The sequence below is a fragment of the Stegastes partitus genome, unplaced genomic scaffold (assembly GCF_000690725.1).
Source record: "Stegastes partitus isolate 25-593 unplaced genomic scaffold, Stegastes_partitus-1.0.2 Scaffold91, whole genome shotgun sequence".
NCBI classification, from domain to species: Eukaryota; Metazoa; Chordata; class Actinopteri; family Pomacentridae; genus Stegastes; species Stegastes partitus.
The window spans coordinates 851,749-875,369 of NW_007577822.1; the positions used below are offsets into that span (position 1 = coordinate 851,749).

At 43.6% G+C, this 23,621-nt stretch overlaps 1 protein-coding gene across 2 annotated transcripts; it reads right to left on the bottom strand.

Moving 5' to 3' along the window:
- Positions 1-85: 85 nt before the first annotated feature.
- ranbp2 (RAN binding protein 2) lies at positions 86-23,470 on the bottom strand. 2 transcript variants are annotated; one of them, XM_008277204.1, is made up of 30 exons: positions 23,265-23,470; positions 22,138-22,205; positions 21,919-22,030; positions 19,767-19,919; positions 19,292-19,522; positions 18,987-19,129; positions 18,293-18,488; positions 17,902-18,042; positions 17,401-17,560; positions 17,111-17,292; positions 16,539-16,738; positions 15,248-15,371; positions 14,476-14,637; positions 13,904-14,041; positions 13,211-13,342; positions 12,795-13,022; positions 12,571-12,654; positions 12,274-12,412; positions 12,065-12,159; positions 7,505-11,978; positions 6,956-7,033; positions 5,700-5,876; positions 4,750-4,836; positions 4,365-4,540; positions 3,813-4,083; positions 3,233-3,319; positions 2,984-3,138; positions 2,624-2,897; positions 1,846-2,192; positions 86-1,217 (listed from the first exon to the last, which is right to left on the bottom strand). In XM_008277204.1, exons 1-30 carry the CDS (start codon positions 23,334-23,336, stop codon positions 912-914), a joined length of 9,192 nt encoding a protein of 3,063 aa, XP_008275426.1. In that variant the 5' UTR covers positions 23,337-23,470; the 3' UTR covers positions 86-911. The 2 variants fall into 2 exon arrangements, with proteins under 2 accessions (XP_008275426.1, XP_008275427.1); XM_008277205.1 differs by lacking the exon at positions 6,956-7,033.
- Between the last annotated feature and the right edge of the window lie 151 nt (positions 23,471-23,621).

Consider the following 23,621-nt stretch of genomic DNA (forward strand, 5'->3'; position numbering starts at 1 on the left):
AATTGACCAAAGTAGGATGAAGTAGACACTGTCACCACATGTCTATGAGCACCTCTAAGTCTGATGAACTACACAAGGACAAACATTACTTGGAAAGCATCTTTATTTCTCATTAATCAGCGTATTATTTTGGTACCGTAAGCACCATTTCAACTCTTACTGTGAATCTTAAACTATACATGTATTGGATCTCCTTTGTAATATCCAAACCAAAAGCGATGTCATCATAAAGCCACCCGCTGGGCAACGCAGTAGAATGACATCGGTTTATGTGGGAAAATATGGAGTCCAATTATCTGCATTGTGAAGTCCATTTACCTAAGGAAAAATCACCAGGGGTGCCCTACAGTAAAAGTTACACAGAGGCATTTGGACAGAAAGCAGGGGTGCGGTTATAAACCAGTAGGTGCATTGAAACAGCAACCTCACCTTTCAATTATAGTTAAGACTTCTTCAAAAAGGGAAAAATTAACCAGAGTGGAGCTTATGAGAAAGATCGGCACATTCAAACTGAACACATGCAAAACAAAGAACAAAAAACAAACATTAAAAAAGTAGTTCATGTACAATTATACACACATAATAAACATATTATGAGAATTTATTGACAGGTGATAAAGATGCAAGTGCAAAAGTATACATTTGCTCCAAAAGCCTCCTCCCATATTGAACTACACCACGTTTACCATTGGTGACAAAATTATAGGACCGCAAAATCGATTCTAATTCCAAGATACAGGGAACAAGTTTCTGTGATGAAGGGTCTTGACCAGCAGTCCTATGATCAGTAGCTAATGACTAAGTATTCAGTTGTAGCAGGAGGATATGCACTGCACAGGGAACACGCGGTTTTCAAAGTCTTTGTTACCTTAATAACCTAAACCTAGCTGTAAACCTTGATCTTGAAAAAGCTACAGCTGTCCACAGTCTGTGATGACGAGCTTTTGTGAGGGAACACCTCCCTTTGTGCCGAACTCTCCCATCTGCTGCACCACACTGATGCCATCACGAACCCAGCCGAAAGCCACGTGTTTGAAGTCCAGGTGTTCCGCTTTCTTCAGGGTTATGAAGAACTGCGAGTTGTTGGTATCGCGCCCGCGGTTAGCCATTGACAGAATGCCTGGGCCTGTGTGCCGAACATCAAAGTTCTCGTCCTCAAACTTGTTGCCGTAGATAGATTTGCCGCCTGTACCATCGCTGTTAGTGATGTCACCGCCCTGAAACACCAACGGGGAACTTATTAGTAATGTTACGTGAATATCTGACGTTTGCAAAGTGCATTCTTTTCCCCTGAGCTAGTGTTGATCTGATTGATTTATAAAAAGTGTATTTTATTAGTGAAATAATGACAATTTTACAATAGCATTAGCTTTACTAAGCTTTTCAAAATCCTGCAATAAAAGCAGTAATGCTGCTTGCTGACTATTGCTCAAATAAACCAATAGAGCAACCCTACGGTGTGGTTTTGGACATGATACACAGGTTTCTCTTTAAACTAACGTCAACAAAAACTTCATGCTTGCAGAGTTTGACAAACTGCTTCTAATCCATATTGCCACACTGTTTGACAGGCCATCCACACACTCTTTGATAATTGTTTTTTATATATATATTTTATATGTAGCTCTGAGAGTTCTAAAGTTGCTGTCAAAAACTGTTGAATCATTTTTTAAAAAAAGAAAACTAATGTAGTGAAGGCAATTATTTACAATGCTACGTGTGCTGTAATTACAAACAAGCATCATTCAGTGAAAGGAGGATGTACTGCTTTAAATTCCACGTCAGCTTGAATGAAATGTAACTGTGTGCTATTTTCACATTTAAATCAACTGATCATTCCCTCACCTGACACATGAAATCTGGTATGACCCTGTGGAAGATCGAGTCCTTCAACCCGAAGCCTTTCTCGCCGGTACACAGAGCCCTGAAGTTCTCTGCGGTCTTGGGGACAATGTGGGAGAAGAGCTCTACAGTGATGGTGCCCAGCAGTTGGCCGTCAGCTTCCACTTTGAGGAACACCTGTGGGTTAGTGTCTCTGGAGTGCTCCTGAACTCTGGACATCTGTGGTGAGGTGACGCCTGAGGCCTCGCCACTAGTTTGGTTCTGACACTCGCAGAAAGTCTTCTTGAAGGATTCGGCTATCTCGGGGGTCTTGAACTTGGCCGCAAGCTGCTCCACGACACCGTCGCCGTCTGGAAAAGCAGAGGCAAAAACAAGACACCGTCAGAAAGAAGGCAGCTTTAAAATGTCAAAACACACGTTGGCATAGTTTAAGCCTCTGAACCGCAAAACTGACTGGTGGGTGCGAAAAGCACAGTCGTTTTTTTTGTTTGTTTGTTTTTGTTTTTAAAAAGTCATGTGTGACATGTGGGTCCAATGGAAAAAATAACCCCAACTAAGATTAAAATTGCGACATTGCATCATAATCACATTATTCTACATGTCCCTTCTAAAAAAAATCAACGAAAAGACACTTGAGGTCGAAGAGAAAATACATAACTCATCAACAAAATGAATGCAGCATGGCTCAAACCTGTACACAACGGCCTCCACAGTCTGTCAGGCTGAAAATCGGTCAGCCACTAACACGCAGTACCAAGAGTGTCTTCATATCTACGCTTACCTGAGTAGTCGGTGGCAGTCCAGAGCAGTGCGTTGGCTGAGGCGTTCATGGGTTTAAGCTCCATCGCCTTGGAGATTGTGTGGTTGGCACAAACTCTCAACACCTGCTCTCTTCTCATCAGGATTCGGTAGAAATGTTTGGTTGGGTGGAAGAGGATCTTGAGGTCGCCGATGCCGCGCTCCTTCCACTGGCCGAGGTCTCGGTCCCATCGGTACAGCCTGGCGCGCTCTTTAAATAGGATTTCCTCATCCTCCTCTCCAGACTTTGTCTCCACCTGAGAGAAGCACAATATCCGGTAAATTTCAATTTATTTGTTAAAGAAAAAAGACCAAATTGTTAAAGCGTAGCGTTTAAAGGTACCTCAGGGAGGGTTACGATAGGCTCAAAGTGAATGTCCACATTGTTAGGAGCCTCTTCCTCATCACTTCCCTCCTCATCACCAGTGTTTTTAGGTGCAGAGGGCGCTGCAGACCCAAATACTGTCGCTCCAGCGTTTGCCCACGAGAAATTGGAGTCTACATAAGGAAAAACAAAAGATGCAGTTAAGTTAATTTGTTTTTGTGAATTACAGAGATGTCAGTCAAAAACCTTGAAAATGTGAAAGCTGACCTTGAGCTCCGAATGCAAATCCTTCTGTGTTTTTTGCCAAGTCGGCAAAAGAAAAGCCTCCCAGTGAGTTGAAGCCGAAGGTGGAGTCTATAGCCAGAGGAACAAAGGTGTGATCAAATGCTGAACCGAGTGTTGTTTCATTTCTACCACTCATTTCTGTATGCAGCAGGCAGTGGGCTGAACGCAGCAACATCAACACTATATACAGCTGAGGCAAGAGCTCAGTACTGCAAACAATTAGAGGCTGTAGATGATACTTAATGGTGGTTAATGATTATTGATCAGTTTCATCAAACAGTAGCTACAATAAATAATGCAGTCCACGGATTTCATCACTTCTCTTATTCCAGGCCACAGTATGAAAATAAATAAGAGAAAAATAAATGGTATTATTTGCCAATTAGAACAGAGAAAATAAGATATTCCAACCTGGGATAAACTGATAGTTTGAGCCGTCAGTGATACAGATATTTCTGTTATTCCAAACCACAGGAGTAATTTTGAAGCTGAAATGTGTGTACTGTCTGCTGGAGGTTTTACTTCTGTGGTAGAGAACAGGAATACCGGAGGCGTCTTGTACCTTGACTAGTTGTTGTTGGAGCTTTAGAAGCTGCAGCATCAGTCCCAGTGTTGCTCTCTGGCTCTGGGCTCTTCTTGGTTGACAAGTCGATCGGAGAGCTGCTGCTACGAGCTTCGGTCTGAGTCTCTGCTGGCTGGTCTGAGGTCTGTTCGTCCGGTGCAGATGTGCCGCCTGCAGCCTCTCCACTGCTGGATGACAGGCAAGGCGTTGGCTCCTCTGTGGCCTCTGCAGGACTGCTGGAGGCCTGTTCCTCTTGGTTTAACCGGGAAACCTGGTACACATTTAAGAATTAAACTGACATAATTTCTTGACTACATTAAATACATTCTCAGTGAGCTACTTGTCTCTAAAAAGAGTGGCTGTATGATACTTCACTGTAAGCTGTCCCAACAAAACTAACAAACGTTTCAAATGACTTGTCACCTCCTGCCGGTTCTAATATGTTCTCATTCTGGTACATGGCGCTGCCTGTTACTAGATACTGTCTGCCTGCATGATTTGAATTATTATCGGTAGAAACTCGTCGCTCTTTTCAAGTGCTGTTTCTGTTACCAGGACTTGTTGTGCTTTGCGGACTTCTGTCTCAAAGTCTTCAGGTTTGTCGTGATCCGGGTCGCTGTCGGTGGTGCTCAGGCCGCAGAAGAAAGTGGGTGGAAGCTGGAGACTTTTGGCCTTCTCCTCCTCCTCTGGCGTTGGTTTCTTCTCCCACACCACCTGGCAGTCTGCCTCTGGAGAACAGCACACACAGGTTTAAGGTTAGAGGATGACTGGCAGCTGAGGTGAGCGTTACACACAGATAAACTCCACATACATTCTGCCACCTATGATGAAAATATGATGTGGAATAGACCATTAAAACGTTAGCAAAACACATCCCAGCAGTGGTATTCTGACAGATGACCTGGACATAACGTGCAAGAAGGAACGACATACACACCATCAGCACAAGCTGCTGCCTTCTTCTGCGGAGGATCAGGGTAGAGCTTTCCATTCAACGCTTTCACTGCCGACTCGTAGTCCTCATCTAAAAGGTTCAAACAAAGTCAACACAAATTTTCCTTAAATTACATGTCTGTCCTCTAAGAAGGAAGAAATACTGATTCTGTGCCTACTTCACTTTGGACAACACTAGCATGCATGGATGTGTGACAGTGTTATGCTGGTGTCTGCTTCAAGTATTTCCATTTGCATCGCCTCTGAAGACAATATTACATTTTGTTGTTATGGTGAGAAAATAGCAACAAACTCCAAATAATCGCTTGTTAGCCTTCTGAATCAGAGGGCTCCTGGTTGTTGTCTCACACTGATGTTTGAAAGCACCGACTACATCCATCAGTGCTTTGAATGATGCTGTATTCATGTATTTACACAATGTGCCAGTTTCAAATTGAATGTAACTTCCTATTAAACCATCCTTACTTTAATGAAAGCTCACATTCTGCTTTGCTGTAGAGTAAAGCACTGCAGGGATTTTTCACCCTTCTTACAGATATCCTGGATAGTTTTTGACAACTCATGGCACTATGGATTCATGTTTTTGTGAGTAGTCCCTGGTTAGTTTCTACAGGAAACATGATGCTTGTTCCTTCACACTATTCTGCTGATAAGTTGGAAGTCACAGCATTTCAAACAAATGAAATGCTGGTGAGAAGTGATGCTCCTGCCTAAACAATTTAATGTTGGGACACAATGCAATAGGAAATACATGTAGAGTTTTGTTAGACATCAATACAAGGTGCTTTAGTATCAATGATTGAACGCAGATGTGACTTTGTGGAAAATGCAAATATAAAAATGTGCAAAATAAAAACACCACAGTTATCTTTTCCTATATTCACGTAAGCGAAACACACTTCTGTTCTCTGGGATCAGATCTTTTGGCCTCACCATCAGTTTGATCGTCGCTGGTGTAGCCTGGTTCATTCTGGTAGCAGAAGAATGTCAGAGGCAGCAGGAGTTTCCTGGCTAAAGCTGCCTGTTCAGCAGTGGGTTCCCTGACATACACAATCTCCACCTCAGAGTCCTCATCCAACCCTGCACTGCCTCCTTCTGCCTGAGGGGTTTCTGTGAGAGAAAAAGGTACAATAGGAGGAAGCAAAGTCAAGCTGGGAAGGAAGTACTTTGAAGAGCAAACATCAAGTTGATTTATTGACTGTTAGATCCACACACACACACACACTGACACACACACACACGCACACAAAGTCATGCACAGCAAGTATGAACAGCATGCATTTGTTTTGGAACAGTGAGAGACAAACTGTATTAGGGCAGCATTCCTGTACAGTCTGTGTTTTGCATTTTGTTTGACACCACTTACTGTTGGGACACATTGTGTTGCAACACTAAACAGCACAAATACCACAACTTTAGCCCTAATTAGCCTTTGCTGATGTGAATATCGCTGACAGAAATCAAACCAGACGGGGACTTGCATTTCTCGCTGTTGCTACACATCCTGCACTAAAAATGGCACGTGTGACGTTTGCACAGTGCATTCCTCTCTCCGGGAATGTCCTCTGCTCTCAGCTCACCTTTCAGAAGACATTCAGCTTTTACTGACCTGTCTCCTGCTGCTATTTAAAACTCTATTTGATTTCATGCGTTAAGTAATCAAAGTCTACCGAGTCGGTAAAAGTTTGCCAAGGAATCACATTCCATACTCCACTGGAATTTTACCATCTTTGTACTTCTGAATTTGCCTTTTTTTAAATTTGTACAAAGCTGTTACAACCATGAACAGAAGGACGGCATAAATGCATCTGATTGTTGTTTATAGAACTAAATTAGGAACTCTGAAATAGTGTGTTATGCAGTGAGATAGTAATAAAACGGTAGTAGCTTTTAATAAAGTGACCAAGTTAAAATGAATATCCTCTTTAGAATCAATCATCAGCTAGTAAACCAACATATATTAAATGCAGACACTTCAATACTGTGACACAGGTGCTACTATAAGTATTAGCATGACTACGTTTCTCTAAACAATAAAAAAAAAAAACTGCACCTCCACACAATGGACATGCAACACATTAGCGTCATTGTTTTTCCACTCCGTGCATCCAGGTTATTTCTCTCTAGTAGTACGCTCCAGCCAGGTGACAGCTGAGAAGTGTTAACACACACTGCAGTGATTGGAGTACCTTGGGGTTCAAATTGGGTGGTTGATGTGCTGGTCCAAAAAGCCATTGGGTTATCTTTGAAAAGCCTAAAATCCAGCCCTAAAGGATGATGGGTTGTTGGGCGAAGAGAAACTAATTGTGAGGCTGGTATAATCAGAATACATTGCCAAAATTGTTGAATATGAAATACTGTGAGTGTGTGATGAGCAAATAGTATAACGAAATAAGTTCTGTTAATGTTATAGGTGTGTAACGTATGTGCAGTATGTTCACTTAAACCTGCTGTGTATAACTTTTTGTAAATATTTTCTCTCTATATTTACTAAATATACAGGTACGGCTACATATACAGTGACAACGTGGGGAGGAAATGGAAATTCTGATTTCAATACAGTTTCTGCCCTGGTGAAAAATTAGGTGGGTCTGGGCCAACTGAGATGATGGAGCAATGAGATGCAGATGAAACAAGACAGTGGAGTAAAAAATAAAATGAACAGAAACAGTTGTGATACTCATTCAAAAATAGAACAGACAAATATTTCACGTCATTATTATTATTTCTTTTTTTACCTTTATCTGGGATTTTGAATGCAGGAGCTGAAAGCGAAGCCGTGGCAGGACGTCCCGAATCCTTGGCTTTCAGAGCAGATGCAGATTCATCGGTTTCAGAGGGAGATTTAGGAGTGCCAAAGATCTTCTGAAGGCTATCAGTCCCAAAGACAAACTTGGGTGGAGACACCACAGTCTTTGTAGGATTGACTGGACTCTGAGGCCCAGCAGCACATAAACTGGTGTCAGGAGAAAGTTCTGTACGTTCTTTTGTAGTCTCTTCCAGAACAGCGATGGCTGCCTTCCCACATACAGTCGCAGCAATCGTTGCAGATCCTGCAGCTCCATCGTCTTGTGGTGCCGCAACTCTGGATGTCACTGGAGTCATGAGCTCCAGCTTGTCCTGTGCAAGCCTGGCCTCTTCAAAGACCTGTTTGAATGTATTTGCAGTGTCTTGCAGTTTGAATCTCACAGCCAGTTGCTCAATATTGCCCTCTCCTTCTTCAGCAAAGTCCATAGCACTCCAGACCCAGGCCTTCTCTGCCCCCTTCATAGGTTCCAGCTTCATAGCTGCTGTGATCCAGTGGTTGGCACAGATCTTAAGGACCTGGTCTCTCCTCATTATCAACCTCACTCGTTTGGTTTCATAATTCTGCAAGACCTTGAGGTCTCCGATACCTCTCTCCTTCCACTGTCCCAGTTCCTTGTCGTAACGATACAGCTTTGCTCTGTGACTGAAGACCACCAGTTCATTTTCCTCTCCTGTAGAAATCTCAACTAAATCAGGCAGGGGGACTACAGGCTCAAAGTACTGGCCATCCCGCTCTTCATCTTGGCTTACATCCTGCTCATCATCAGTGCCCACTGAAGCTCTGCTCTGGTTAAGCTTCGCAGGAGACTTGGCAGGACTGATTCCAGGCTGGAAGCTGAAGCTGAAGCCACCAGTGGATTCCCCAAAGCGGAAAAGGTTCTTTCTCAGGGGGCTACTGGCAAGGGGGGAGGCGTAGACTGATGAGTTGGCAGTGTCGTCTAAAGCGTCTTCTCTCAGGTCGTAGTTATCCCACTCCAAGGTGGGGCCAGTAGTTTCACCATGAGGCTTGATTGCGAGGCTTGAAACATCACTGGACGTTGTAATGTCTCCCTGGGTGTCATCATCTTTGATCTTCGTTTTCTCATCTGTCAAAAAGGATTTCAGGTCTTTCAAACCAGACTTCATTTCCTCTGCTTTCTGAATGAGATGTGCTGTTCTGCCCGTGTCAACCAGCTTGTGAGGAGTTTGCAGGGGGATATCTAAGAGAAGTCTTTGACACTCTTCAAACTTTTCTTTGAATTCCTCAGCAAGCTCAGGGCTTTTAAACTTTGCAGCCAACTGCTCAAGTTTGGCATCTCCATCAGAGAAGTCATTGGCCATCCAAATCCACGCTTTGTCTGAGCCTGCCAGGGGCTTAAGGTTCATAGTGGTGGTGATCCAGTGGTTGGCACACACTTTCAGGACTTGTTCTCTTCTCATCAGCACCCTCAGTCGACCATTGGTGTTGTTTTTTAGGAATTTGAGGGTTCCCACACCTCGCTCTTTCCACTGACTGCTGTTGGTGTCAAACCTGAACAGTTTGACACGCTGAGAGTAAAGAACCTGCTCATCCTCCTCCCCGGTCACCAGGTCCACCTTCTCAGGCATCTGAACCACTGGTTCAAACTGGATGTCATCGTTTTCCTCTGTTTTGTACATGTCATCGTCCTCCAGCTCATTTGAAGCTTCTGTCTTGGTGGGGGTTGCCTGAAATGACGAGAACACCTGTTCACCTGCCCCAGAGAAACCTTTGAAATTGGGGTCTTGCTCGCCAAACTGGAAGTCCCCTCCAGAGGATTTTGCCAAGTCTGCAAAACTGAAAGTATTGTTTTTTCCAGCAACTAATGGATTCTGATCTTCTTCTGTTTGGCCCACTGAAGGTGTAGATAGAGATTCCTTTTCCTTGTGTTTGTCAGCAATGCTTTTAAGAAAACTGGCAGCTGACCCTGTTGGTGTTTCATTACTAGTTGAGGGGGGTTCTTTAGCAGGTTCCTGAATGCCAAACTTAAAGCCACCTGCTGGAACGGGCTTGGAGAAAGAGAAGCCTGAGGAAGAAGGGGTACTTGATCCAGACTGAGGAGCTTCAAACTTAAAAGAAGCAGCTGAATTTGTGTCTTTGTTTTGACCAAACTGAAAAGTACTGCCGCTTCCAAAAGGCATTGTAAATCCAGTTCCGGCAGGCTGACTTGATGAACTCTTGGTTCCAAAGCTAAAGCTGAAGCTTGAGGCAGAGGGTGCAGTGCTGCTTATGTTTTTAGAATTGGGATTTGGAGTCTGACAGGCTGCACATTTGACGGCAGAAGCATCATTTCTCACCAGACAAGTGTCACAATCCCATTCTCCATCCTTCTTGGCAAACATGGCTTCTAAAGAAGGATTCTCATTTGGTGCACGACAGGAAACGCATTCAGCTGCTGATGCATCATTTCTGACAAGGCAGGCGTTGCAGTCCCACTGCCCATCTTTCTTTGCAAAATCAGCCCCGAATCCTGACTCTGCTGGCAGGTTTGACACTACTGGAGGCCCTACTGTCGATTTAGCAGCAGGGTTCGGGCTGCTACAGGCAACACATTTAACAGCAGACGCTTCATTTCTTACTTCACATACATCACAGTCCCACTGACCGGGCTTCTTGCTAAACTGGGCACCAAACCCAGAGTCTACAGTAGATACAGGGGGCTGCATAGCAGGTGCATCTGCAGCTGGTATGGTTCGTGCTGTGGCAGTTGACGCTTTAAGAGCTTTACAAGAAACACAACTGTCTGCAGAGGCCTCGTTTCTTGTAGAGCATGTGTCACAGTCCCACTGCCCTGGCTTCTTGGCAAACTGAGCTCCAAAGCCACCAAATGCACTGGTTCCTGTGTCAGCAGGTTTTGAAGAGCTGATGCCAAATGTAAATGAAGAGGTTGCAGATGCTCCAAAAGCTCCAAATCCAGTAAATGTAGAGCCAGAACTACTTGTTTTTGATGAATCTGTACCAAACTTGAAAGTAAATGGACTGGCTTTGGTTTCACCTGCAGGCTGAATGTCTGGTTTTGATGAAGATGTGGGATTGGGAGTTTGACACGCCAGACACCGCATATCTGTGGGAGCATTTCTAACACAGCACACAGCGCACTCCCACTCCCCTTCCTTGAGTGCAAACTGGGCTGCCAGAGAGTCGGCCTCTTTCAAGCTTTCCTCTTTCCTCTCCTGTTGATTGTGCTCTTCTGGTGATTTGAGCACAATTTTCTGGGCTTCCTCAAACTTGGCTTTAAAAAGTGATGCCTCATCTACCGTTTTGAAACGGATGGCCAGCTGTTCAGGCTTGGGCTCCTCATCTGCATAATCAATGGCATTCCACACCCAAGATTTGTCAGAGCCTGCATTTGGTTTCAGCAGCATGTCAGCAGTGATGTAGTGGTTTGCACAGATCTTAAGGACTTGTTCTCTTCTCATTAAGAGTCGGACCTTCCCTCTAGTGCTATGTTTCAGGATTTTTACATTGCCAATTCCCCGTTCCTTCCACTCTTTTGTTTCAGCGTCAAATCTATATAACTTTGCCCTGTTGCAAAACATTTCTTCCTCCTCTTCCTCACCCGTTTTCACGTCCACCTTATCAGGAAGAGGTACAATGGGTTCAAAGTGAGGCCCGTCTTCATCCTCCTCAATGTGAGTGCTGTCATTGTCGCTCTCCGCTGCTCTTTCTTGTTCTGCTGCTGGCTTGGCTATGTCAAATGCAGGCTTGGTAATATCTCCAAATTTAAATGGCTGTTCCACTTTCCCAAACAGACTGCCAGTAGCTGTGCTCTGTGCAGACTCAACAAATGAAAAGCTAGTAATATTTTTATTACCAAATGTGAAGATGCCTGTTTGGCTGGGAGGTTGCTCTGGAGCTGCTGGCTTCTCTTGAATAGCATCTGGTTTGGTGGGAATGTCTGACGTGAGAAGACCAAGCAAACTTTCACTGTGTTTGGCTTGGGAAGCCGAGAAAGTGAAATCTCCATCATTGGATTTAAAGTTGGAGTTGAATTTAAAAGCAGCTGAAGGTGTTGACTGGGCAACTGCCCCTGCACCAAAACTAGGCACTCTGGGGACCTCAGCAGGGGCCTGCTGGCTGAAGGAGAGCTTTCCGAAGTCCACAGGCTTCCCCTCGATGCTCTTTGATGGCTGAACAGGGACTACAGAAGGCTTGGTGAAGTAACCAGGTTCAGGCAGAGGTGGATTAGTGGTTTGCGGGGGAACACTCTGGCCATAATATTCCTCACTATATGGAGAAAGAAGGTTTGTGGCTGGAGATTCAAATCGAAGAGGGGCACCAAAGACTTGCTCTTGTGGAGGGTAGATGCAGGGTGGAGCTGTTTGTAGTGGAGGTGTGTGAGTGGGCGGCTGGTAGGCATACATATGCTGCTGAGGAGGCATCCGGTTCACACTATACATTGGACCCTGCATAGAGAACGAACAGAAATCAAATGTCACTCAGCACACGATGACCAAGTTCATTAGAACCAATGTTGAATGATAATAATTACCTTGGTAGGCGTTACATTTGCTGCTGTGCGTAAGAGATACTGAGAGTTATAAGCTGTAGACTGGTTGTAGTACACAGAGGGGCCTGTGGTGGCAACTTTAAAAACACAAACAAACATTTTGAGATTTCTGTTATATTCGTGGCTGTTCTATGGACTAAATGATGGAACTATACTTTTAAACATCTTTGAGTTCTAGACAGCAGACTGACCTGTTAGGGGGGCTCCATGGTAGGACTGGACCGGGGTAAATGGTTCCTGCAGGCCCTCGGCCCCGTAGCTCTCTCCATACATCTTATGAGGAGAACCTGCGTTTCCCGATGAGTTATGTCTCAGGTCATGAACCTCGTTCTGCAAAACCAGGGGTTGATAGAGATGCTACTCAATTTGACACATTCATACATGGAAAGAGTAACGTACAATCATTGGTACACACCAGTCTTCGCCAATATGGGGACTAAGTTGTATTAAATCAGTTTTAAAAACAGTGTTTAATCTTTGATTCTGACCTTGAGGGCTTCAACTTGCTGGCACAGCATCTGAAGGAGACTTTTCTGGTCCTCCACCCAATGAGGTGGTGTCTTGGGAGAAATCTAGACAACAGGGTGTGAACAGATTTTTAAAACTGTTAGTGATTTTTGTGATTAATTGAAACGTCATAAATTCAATAACACTTATCAAAAAGAAATGAAAGTTTGAGAAGGCCTTGTAAATGATAATAATCTGGACCTACTAGTCTTTTGGAAGGAGAGACGATGCTTTTGTTGGGAGACGGAGTGGAAAACTTAATGTGGGATATGGTTGCGCTTGTTTCTGTGAGATGAGCAGGGCTGGAGTGGGCTGGTCCTCTTCGACCCTCGTCCTCCTTCTCGTCCTCCTCATCCATGGCCTCCCCACTGTCTCCCAGCTGCTGGTTTACGTCATTGAGGAGGTCCACGACTTCCTCCATGGACACAGGCAACTGCGACACAAACAGTCGGTAACAGATACACAATCACAGAGTTCACATTCACAAGTAACAGCATGAGGAAACACTGCCCACAGCGCTAACTCCTTAAGCAAACAGGGAATCAGTAATTATAACAATTGTGACATTTTAAGTTGTTAGGGTTACTTTTGATAGTTTGAAGGTTCCAAACTGGAACTCACCTTCTCAATGTCATCTGCATTGGCACTGTAGATCTTAGACAGGTAGTTCCTGAACTTTCTCAGAAAGGTGATGCACCTGTCTTGAGTCTCTTCAACTCCATTGCTGGCCTCCTCTGACAGTCGCTGATAGATCTGCCAAGAAATCACCAAACGTTATAGAAAACAATCCAGGAACAGGAACTCTAGCTTAGATATGAGACATGCACCAATCTCATAATACACATAAGCTGGGTGCTTGGATTTACAGAGCTGACACAGATGAAAGGATGTCTGTTCTAAGACAGCAAATATTGAAGTATGCAGTGAAACTAACAGCATGGTATGAGATAGAGCAGACGTGATTGGGTACTTTTTGTAGTCCGGACAATGAATACCTCTAATTTGCACTTTAACTGATACAGTTCCCAAGAGCGATGACAAATGCAAAATTGGTTGTTTTCTGTGCTGAGTCAGACACACTGATTAGGCACAACATTATGATGACCCCTGCATAATACCCTGGTGGTCTGAGTGCTGCCCAAACAGCTACAACCTGACCAGACATGGGCCTAACAAACCTGAAAGTGGGTCTGTACAAAACTCTTTTTGGTGCACATCTACCACAACTGATGGTTAAAAACATGCAGCAATATTCGAAGCAGAATGGTAAAACTAAGACCAACAGATCCCGAGTATATTTTATTTATGACTTACCTGAGCCAAATGCCAGATGGATGACATGTTATTGATGGTTTCCAAGGCAGCGATGGCCTCCTCGGTTCTGCCTTCGATGTCAAGGAGCGCCGCATACGCTATTCTGGCTTCCTCTTCATAACCTTTCACAGAAGAAATCTGAAAAGAAACACGGACACACAAACACACAATTTGTGAGTCAACACAGTACCACTTGGATTCTTCACTCCAAAGAGCTATTTGCATCACAGGCACATACATATTTGCTGTGCTAGTCCTTGTTAGAGATTTTTTTTAGAGAGGTCCCCCAAAGCCTACGATCTACATAGAACATCTCGGATCAACAAAATATCTTACTTATTGATAAATGTCACATTAGACATAATGTTAATACATTAAATGTATGTGCATTACAGCACACACTACAATATATAAGCACTTGAGGCACATCATATGTGTAACAACATAAAGAGCTGGCAAAAATAGGAAACTGTGATTTACAGATGAAGCCAAAGAGACTCATGAGGCCAAAGGTGGCCGCTATTCCTTAATTAAACCCCAAATACCATTTAAAAAATGACAACAGTATTAACCTGAATGTCTTTGGAAGGGAAGTGGATAAAGAGGGGGTCGAGTGGCTCCGGTATACTGCGTCTGTTTTTGATCTTCTCCAACAGGGGGAGGGCAATTTTCCAGTAGTGGACACTGCGGCCGATGTACTCCTTCTGGTCGTAGTACGAGTTTACTCCATCACCCTGTGTTTTTAACACACAAACAGACAGACGTCAGAGAGAAGGTGAGCCTGTCATATGAGCTGAATACAAAAGTTACAGTAGTCGTTGGACACAAGTCATTTCTTCAGCGGTGGGAAACTCTATAAAGACACACAGTCAAAGAAGTAACACATGAGGCTGTTAGGACATCTTAAAATTAATCCTGTTTAGCAGCTGGAGATCGAGTGACCGAAAGGAGCAGGTGTGAGAGCATAAATGTCTGCATAGTGTCTGTCAAGCTCCTGAGTTTCCTAGATGCTTGTTAGCTGGCAGGGCAGCTTGTCTCCATGTGTAAATGACTGCCTCCCTCAGATGATCTGGACTTTCTAGCCGACTACATTAATAATATTTTAAATGAAGGAACTTGACTGTCATCATGATGTTTATACGGCACATTAATCCCTGTGTTGCTTTGCCTTTATGTTGTGGCAGTGCCACAATGTTTTGAAGGACTCTGAAGGAGATTTCCAACTGACTGATTTATTAAAAAAACATTTGCTTCATGCCATGAAGTGATCACATTTGGCACAATGGACTTGAGTGTATGCATCTGTGTGTGTGTGTGTGTGTGTGTGTGTGTGTGTGTGTGTACCGTCTGGCTGAGACACTGAGCCCAGTGGATGGCCAGCGCTGGTTGAAGCCCATGTTTCTCTCTGGCCCTCAGAGTGTTCAGCCCGTGCTGCACAATCATCCGCAGCTTGGCCGACATGCCAGGACTGCAAAAGGAAAAACAAAAACACTTAATGCCATATTTCGTCAAATGAAAATTGACAATCAAATAAAAAGCCAGGTCTCCGGTAACAGCCAGGACTGTGATTGACACAAACAAATAAAAGCTGCTTCCCGAATACAGACTGGAGAGAAAAAAACAAGGACTCCTGGAGTCTGTAATGTAATGTAGACGCCAGCTGAACACAAAGCACCACTTCAGTTTAATAAACTCAAAATATAATCATGCTATTTTCAACACTTAGTTGTTTTGTAGCCTATAACATTATTGTTCTGATTCTCAATAAAAAAACTCTTAAGAGCTGAGAGGTTTCTGCCCACGGAAATTCTTACATTAAGGGTTGAATTTGTTTGCATTATGCTCCAACTTTCACAGAGCAAAACAAGGCTTTGTACTAAAATATAACCAGTTACACATGTGGAACAAAGCGTTAGAAATAGAGGTCTGCCTCTAAATACAAGGCTGCTTCAAAAAAAGACATGTTTTCCTCTGCAGTTGAGGTAAATAAAGGCCCCACTCCCTGTTTGGAGAAATACAACAAGTACATCAAAAACACTGAATAGGATTGTACATTAACTACAGCACTGTGTTTTGCCCTGTCCATGTCACTGATTAAAACAGGCAAGGTTCAACAAACAAAGGGTAAAAGATAACCAACTTCTTGTTTAAAAAAAAAAGAAAGAAAGAAAAATGTTTGTGCTCATGCCTACTGTCTTCATTTTTTATTAAAACTGTCACAAAGTGGTTCAACACAAGTTTAGATTTAGTGTCAAAATGGTCTGCGAGCCGGATAAGAGTTGAGCTGCGTCTATGATTTCCCTAAAATGCAAAACAGCTGGCATACTGGCTGCTGACAGTAACACCTTAGGAAAATGTGGAGGTAAATGTCTTGAGTCTGTCTCAATAGCTAAACACCGAGAAACAAGCATATGATAAAAACAGCGGAGATCAGCATCAGAATCTAATCCACTGGGAGAAGTCCTGCTGAAACAAATTCTGCTTAAAACAACTTCAAGGGTAACCAATCATATCCGTTAACAAATCAGTTGGTATAATCATTTAAACAGCTTATATTTTGGCCAATTATACTGCAAGTTATGTTTAGTTTTAAGCCCAGCTTGTGATGTTTTGTCTTAGATTTCTTGACACTCACGCTGCTAGTTTGTGAATGAGGCTGTAGATGGCATCCCACCACTCCCTCTGTCTGTCGGTGGTCAGGAGGCGGAGGAGAGGAAGAGGCAGGCAGCGAGGCTCATAGAGCTGCTGCTGCTGCTGCTGGTTCACTCCGCTGTTGATCTTTGCCGTCTCCTGGAGCTGACAGTGGCTGCTGAACACCACGCCGTACAAAAACACCTGGATAGAGCCACAAATTGAAGAGCTTGAGGTGAACACACTTACTGGCCTGTGAAATACAATTTCAGGGGAATGTTCAGCCATGGTTTCGTACATTTAGATAACACTGTCCATTAAACAGTATACCAAAAATGCAACTATATGTGCATTTTAACTGAGGGGAAAAAGAAAGAGAGGCCACCAAATGACCATGTTTCCCTGACTGTGCACAACCAACAAATCTAGAAGTCTAAATATATCTTCAAGGTCCAGCGACCAAGTACAAATATTTTCCTTTCAAGTGACACAATATTTCATCCCTACGTACAGAAAAAAGCCTATAAATCTTTTCATTTTGTATTATGTTGATCCACCAAAGCAGCTACATCTTACCTCAAGGTCCAGCAGGCAGATCGACTCTGGTGCGTTAGTGTCTAGCTTGGAGGTTTCCAGCGTGAGCCTCGGGAAGAGCTGCTGAAGCCACTCTCGCAGTGCCGGCCTTTGTGTCAGGAGGTTCCACTGCAGCCCCAACCAGCTCAGATGTTGCAAATTACCGTTGTGCAGCAGGATGGAACCTACGGATGAGGCAGCAAGGTATTATCACAGCCTAGGAGTAACATCGCTGCAGCACTGAATATCTCTTCTGGGTACTTTCGTATTCGGGCACATTAATGGTTTCGTACCAGTGTCCCACTTGGCCAGCTGAGACAGCTCTGGAGCCATGGAGTTGATGGAACGAATGTCATCATTGGCGATAAAGGAAGCTCCGGTGGAGGCCTGCGGACCCCACAGGAGCTCAAACAGAGAGTCCTGACCACTGCGGTTTCCAAACGCTTCCACTACCTACACAGAGAGAACATGAAATTATTACGAATGTTTCTAAATAAATATAAATGTATGAAGGGATATAAATAATAACACTGGTGAACAGCACAATCTATGACGTTATGGATTAAGGATTGCTAACATAATAACTACAAAAAAATAATGCTGTAGCTCTCCAGCCATGGTTGCGTCTGGGCAATAAGATGTTTGCACCTGTAGCGCATCGCCTCCGTGTCATTCTGCACACTTTAAAAAATGACTTTCCTCAACTTAACACATTGCCTTTCAGTGACATGAAGCACTTTGCATTCCAGGTTTAAATGGCTTTAACTAAACTGAATCAGAACACAAGAACAGACCTCTCTGATTAAGGCAGACGAATCAGAGCTCAGATTAAACAACATGTGCCCGGCTTGACTCTGTCGGTCGTTGGCCAGCAGCTCCAGAAGATGTGGAGCCGACTGGTCTCTTTTGGTCACTTTTGGCTTTGGTCTGGGGACCTGGTGGAAAAAAAAACAACAAAAAAGCAGTACATTTAAAAGATGCATAGTGACTTTAACATAAACAAAGTAAATACACAAAAGGAAAATAAACAAAATGGTCTAATTTTCAACATTTTTCTGTTTTACAATCTGAAAGAGAATCAGCAGCAACCAATAGATTTGGGTGTACTTGTGTATATATGAATGGACCTGGTCCTATTCCAGTCAATCAGCTGGTTGAACTGGTGGTTAGATGGTGTGTTCGTACCTGGTATGCTACGAGGTAACACAGTGCAGCCAGGTCAATGACTGCCCTCCAGGTCTGCTGGCGATCCTGAGCCTGTTTTAACAGCAGCGTGGCAGCATGCAGGTAGAGGTGACCCCTCATCTCCACAAACACCTCGCAAAGATCGTCCGTGTGGCGACCCGCAACGCTGCTCAGCGTCTGCATGGCTTGGTCAAAACTAGAAACACACAGAGACACAGCTTAAGAAAAATATTGCACAAAGTTTCCTGCAGTTGCACTCTTGGAAACTAATGGTTGTCCTTGTAGAAACACATCTTAAAAACCTACAGCAATAATTTGATGTTTTCCTGATTTGTACTAAATGGTCAAGGCACAAAAGACTCATGTGGTTCTCTTGATTCAGCTACACCTTCTGTGACCAAAGTGTGAACCGAAGTCTCAGCACAGTAGAACCAGCGCTTGCACTGCGATTAGTCTTTTAATAAAAGGACCAGATAAAACAGCTAAATGTGACTTATTAATGCTTCATGATGCTGTTTAAAGTTTGTTTAAGCATAACTGTGACTTTAACAGAGCTGTGACCAACATATAGAGACACAATGTTATGATGTAAATTATTTCTAAATCTAAAAATGAAATTAAAGTTGACAAATTAGATTTTATAGACAGAGCTTTTCTGCAGATTATGAATCCAACAACACAGGACCTGACCTACCCTCTGAGTGCGTCTAGGCTGGGCTGTACACTGCTGTCAGACAATGTGATTCTCAGCAGGCTGCAGTGCGCCAATAGCAGCTCCCTCTGAAGACGGCGACACATCTTTTCATTGCTAGAGACGCTGGGTTGAGCAAGATAATCCTGAAACAAATTTCATAGCTTCTTCAGTATTTTTCTCCAAATTAAACAGGTTAGATTTAAGTCGAGAAACAGAACAGAACATAGAAGCATGCTAAACAGTGTACTGGTCCTTTCAAAGTGTATCGTACACACCTGCCCTACTAAATTAAAGTCGGTACTGACCTGCAGTGTGTGCACAACCACAGTGTACCAGTCCAGACTGTGGCGCAGCAGGCCCCTTTTCTCAGCAGTCAGACAATGTTTAACAGCCTCATCCAGCCGCCCGTCCTGACAGAACAGCTGAACCAACTTCACATTCACGTGGGCGTCACCGGGCCGCGCTGCCAGCTCGGCCTGCAGGAGGTCGAACAACCTGTTCCAGCCCTGCTGACCCTGACGACTCAACAGACGCTCCTGGATGCAGATAAACAGAAAATAGTCAGCGTGCATCCTCTCTGCTTTTAAATAATATTCACCTCTTTCGTAGATTGCTTAACTAACGAGGTAAATTCTGTGCATGGAAAGACTATGATGTTGAGGTGATGGACATAGCAGGAAAGTGTGAACTAGACAGTTGTTGGTAACATACGAGATGAAAGAGAGGCGGGGCATGACCAAGGTCTGATTGGAGCCCCAGAAAAAAAAAAAGGAACCTCACCTTCAGGTTGAAGACTGCCGGGTTCCCTGGTAACAGCTTTGCAGCTTTCTCCACCCAAAACTCTGCTCTGCTGTCACATTCCTCCTTACCGACAAGCAACTCAGCCACCTTCAGCACCAGGTCCCTCTGGGCTGGGTTCAAGTCCACTGACCGCTACATAAACACAGAGGGGAAGAAATTAGGACTACCACAAAAGCCTGAAGATGGGTGATTTATTCAAAGGGCAAGACTGTTCAAAACACAGCACTGACAACATGAAAGAGGTGTAAAAGCAACACTCGTATGATAATTCATTAATTAATTTCCACCTCGATAAAGTCTAATGAGGTTACTGAATAAACATGATGAATCCAGACTCTAAGGTCAGTGTCATGTTTATCAGCACATCAGTTTTTGTGTTTGATTTTACTTAAGAAAGCCAAACATGTGCATCATATGCTCCGCCAATTATTTGTTTCCCTACTTTGTGCCAACAGAGAGAATAAAAACTCGACACCTCCTCTTCCTTCTCACACTGACATAATTAATTTATTCTTTTAATGAAAGCAGAGGCAGGAGCTGTTTTTTTTTTTCTTCCAAGACCAAACATTATCAGGCGGCACTTTATTCAGTCTACTGTGCACTGGGAACACAAGTAATTAAACGAGCATTTCTGACGGGGAGAGTCGGTAGTCCTTTTGAAGTGTAAAGAGTTGCAATAAAAACACTGGAAATGTACAAGGAATATATAGTGGACAGTATTTAGTAGTGTCTAGTCGGGCCTCATTACTGATATGGACTCAAGTCATCAGTGACAGAAATACAAACTCTCAACATCAGCGACGATCACTAACAACACTTTGTTTATCTCATCAACTAGAAACCTGCTGGAACATGTTTAAAGCATTCATTAGTCTTCATCAACACGGTAACGCAGGTGTGACTCAAAAACACCCCGAGACATCCGAGCTGCTGCTACCACAATCAGGAGGCAACCAAATACACACAATTCTGTACTGGTTTCGATATTAGGTCGGTAAAGATTAACAGAGCTGCCTGCGAGCACTATCATTTAAAAAAAACAAAAAGAGAGGGCATTACAAGCTCACTTTGATGGATTACCCGTTACATAACAAACCAAAACTTCCAGTGTCTGCAACTTTTATTCCTGACACACACGCAGGAGGGAAAAACATCTGAAACCGCAACGTGTTCTATGGAAAGCAGTCCCCAGGAACAAACATGAGATTTTTACATAGTTTCTTAATTAGATTTGCAACAAGGAAGATTCAACCAAATCCAGACGACGGGTGTTATTTCTCCTCCCTGCCCAGGTATTAAATCCAGTACAAATACCTGTTTGGTTAGTACATCTACATTGCTGTAACTTTACGAATCAGCTGTTACATGGAACACAGTCACATGGGACTTCTAACCTGAGGACCTTTTAATTTCCATGTTCTACCACCTTCCAGCCAATGCACAAATTAGTACAACAGTATTACCCTAAATAAGATTTTTCTTTACCTCAATTCAGTGCATCCTCTAGAAGGTAAAACAAAAATAAAATTGAACCCAAAACATCTAACTTGTTGACCATCTGTTGACCAGATAAAACAGCTATTGATAGACTCTGATGTTCCCTGAACGCACCACTTGCGGCTACTCTTGAGGTTTGCTGGGTCGCTGTTGCGTCAACAATGTCAATATTGCAGTCAGGCTCATTTGATTGTGATAAATATTTGATTGATTGTGCACTTGCATTGTTGTCTGATTTGTTTAACACTTGCTATTCTCTTTTGCAACAATATCTTCCTTTTTCAGTGTCTCTCTCCTGTCCCTTGCTCACTTCGCTATGCACATGTGGAGCCTGCACTTCAACAAAGTCAATGTTCTGCAGAAAAATCAAATAAGCAACCAAATAAAAAGCAAACTAAGTTGTTGCACCGATGCGTTTGCTCTGCTTTACATCACGCTATCATATCGCAAGAATATGCTGCGACAATACATCGTGCAGTACACAAAAGCTCAGAGCTGGCTCAGGGCTTGTGGCAGACTTTGATTAGCCACTTTTTAAAAAAAATAAAAAAAATGTTCCTTTCTATTAAAATACGTGCTGAACTATTGGATTTCTGAAAACACATTCCCTTTTAGGATGACATGTTGTTTCTACCTTGTAACATCCTACTGCCTTGTTGATATCTCCTTCTCTCTCGTAGAGCTGTCCAAGGAATTTGTGTGCTTTGGGATCCCTCTCCTGGACCTTGAGATACTCTGAAACATGCCTGGGAAGAGCAGGAAGGATTACATGCACAATTATGGTTAATAAAATGCTGGATAGACGCAACAAAGAGAGGCCTTTGTTCAACAATGGAGAGTATCACATGCTTACCTTTTTGCAAGTTCATATTCCTTCGCTTCGAAGTACAATTTAGCAAATAAAAATCCTTTGACTGGCTTCTGTGGAAAGAAAATATATCAGTGGATCAACAATTTGATATTTAGCTTGTTAAGTTAGTCAGAAGACCCAACGGTGAATGTCGTTAAGTGGTTGTTGACTCACTGGGATGTATCCCAGACACCAGCAACCACCACAGGGTGAGAGCGAACAACATCTCAGCCAACATGTTCATGGGATTATCTCCTCCTCAGATTTACTGCTGGCCTTTCTTACTTCCTAGACTAGAACTGGTGTTAATGACTTCTGTGTTGCCAGGAACTGGAATACATTAGCTTAGCATTCAATTTTCCAATTGTAGGACTTTGATTTTATTGTTGAAACTATAGGCGGCTGTTGATAGCATGATGCCAGTCTGTCACATCATGGACATGTTTTACATTAAACATGCTGGTCACACACAAACTACAAAAACTACAACTACGTCATTTGTATTCATGTAACAGCCAATATCGTCATTCTCCCAATCTAAAACAACATTTTAATGAGATTATTATTATTGCATGTCTAGTCATTAAAGGATAACAACATTAAGTTGACGATGTACTGCTTCATTAAGATGTTTGCAGACAATCCAATCAGCAATTATTGTTAAGCTAAAAAGCCAGCAGATTTCTGAGTTATGTTTCGTTTACAGCTGCGACCTCGAGGTATTTGGGTAAAAGGAGGGAGTTAACTCCCGTTTTCCACATAAACGAAACCAGTAGTAGCAACAGAAGTTGGCTACCCGAGCTAGCTGCGGAACGGCTACTTAGCACGGCTACCTAGCTGGCGTTGCTCTAACAAACCCATGCCGCGCATTTTCCAGCACCAAGGGGAGGACACGACGAGGCGTCATCATGCCGGTTAGCTAACGTCCGCGCCGCTAGCCGGGGACGCCTCAACAGAGGTTACATGGGAGACGGAATTTAAGGCTGCCGACTTAACGTGCTCTTAATTAAAACTACAACTGGTGCTCATTGAACATGTGTCCGGGCTGTGTCCTCGCACCGGCCGGCTGACACATGTTGGTGGGACATGATGGACGCAACACGCTAACATTAGCCGCGGGCTCAACTTACCTCTTTAAGTGAGGGAGAGGAACTCTGTACCGAGGAGACGTATCGGTCCACCTCAGCCTTACTCCGCCGCATGGCTTCCGACTACACGTAAACCCCGAAGACGGCTCGCTGTGGTGCGCTACAACACCACGAATTCACAAAATATAAAAAAGCACGGACATCAGTAACGGCTCGTCTGTCACTCCTCAGACGTTAGCGCTCCATGATGATTTGCGCAGTCTCGTTACCGTCAAATGGCAGGGGGGGTCACGTGGCCCGTGCGTTGAGTTGAATCCAGACTCAGTAGCCAATGAGGAGCGAGGGTTTGGTGTGACGCACGCTGACGCACTTTATTTTGAAGTAGGGGTGGGACCGCAG

Bases quoted from the DNA above. Each gene is read 5' to 3' on its own strand.
- ranbp2 (XM_008277204.1), bottom strand. From the start codon at position 23,336: ATGCGGCGGAGTAAGGCTGAGGTGGACCGATACGTCTCCTCGGTACAG. The intron at 15,372-16,538 runs GTGAGTGTCAAG...TTCCTTTTGCAG, and splicing joins CTCATTCACAAACTAGCAGC to TCCTGGCATGTCGGCCAAGC. The intron at 2,193-2,623 runs GTAAGCGTAGAT...CTGCTTTTCCAG, and splicing joins GACTGCCACCGACTACTCAG to ACGGCGACGGTGTCGTGGAG.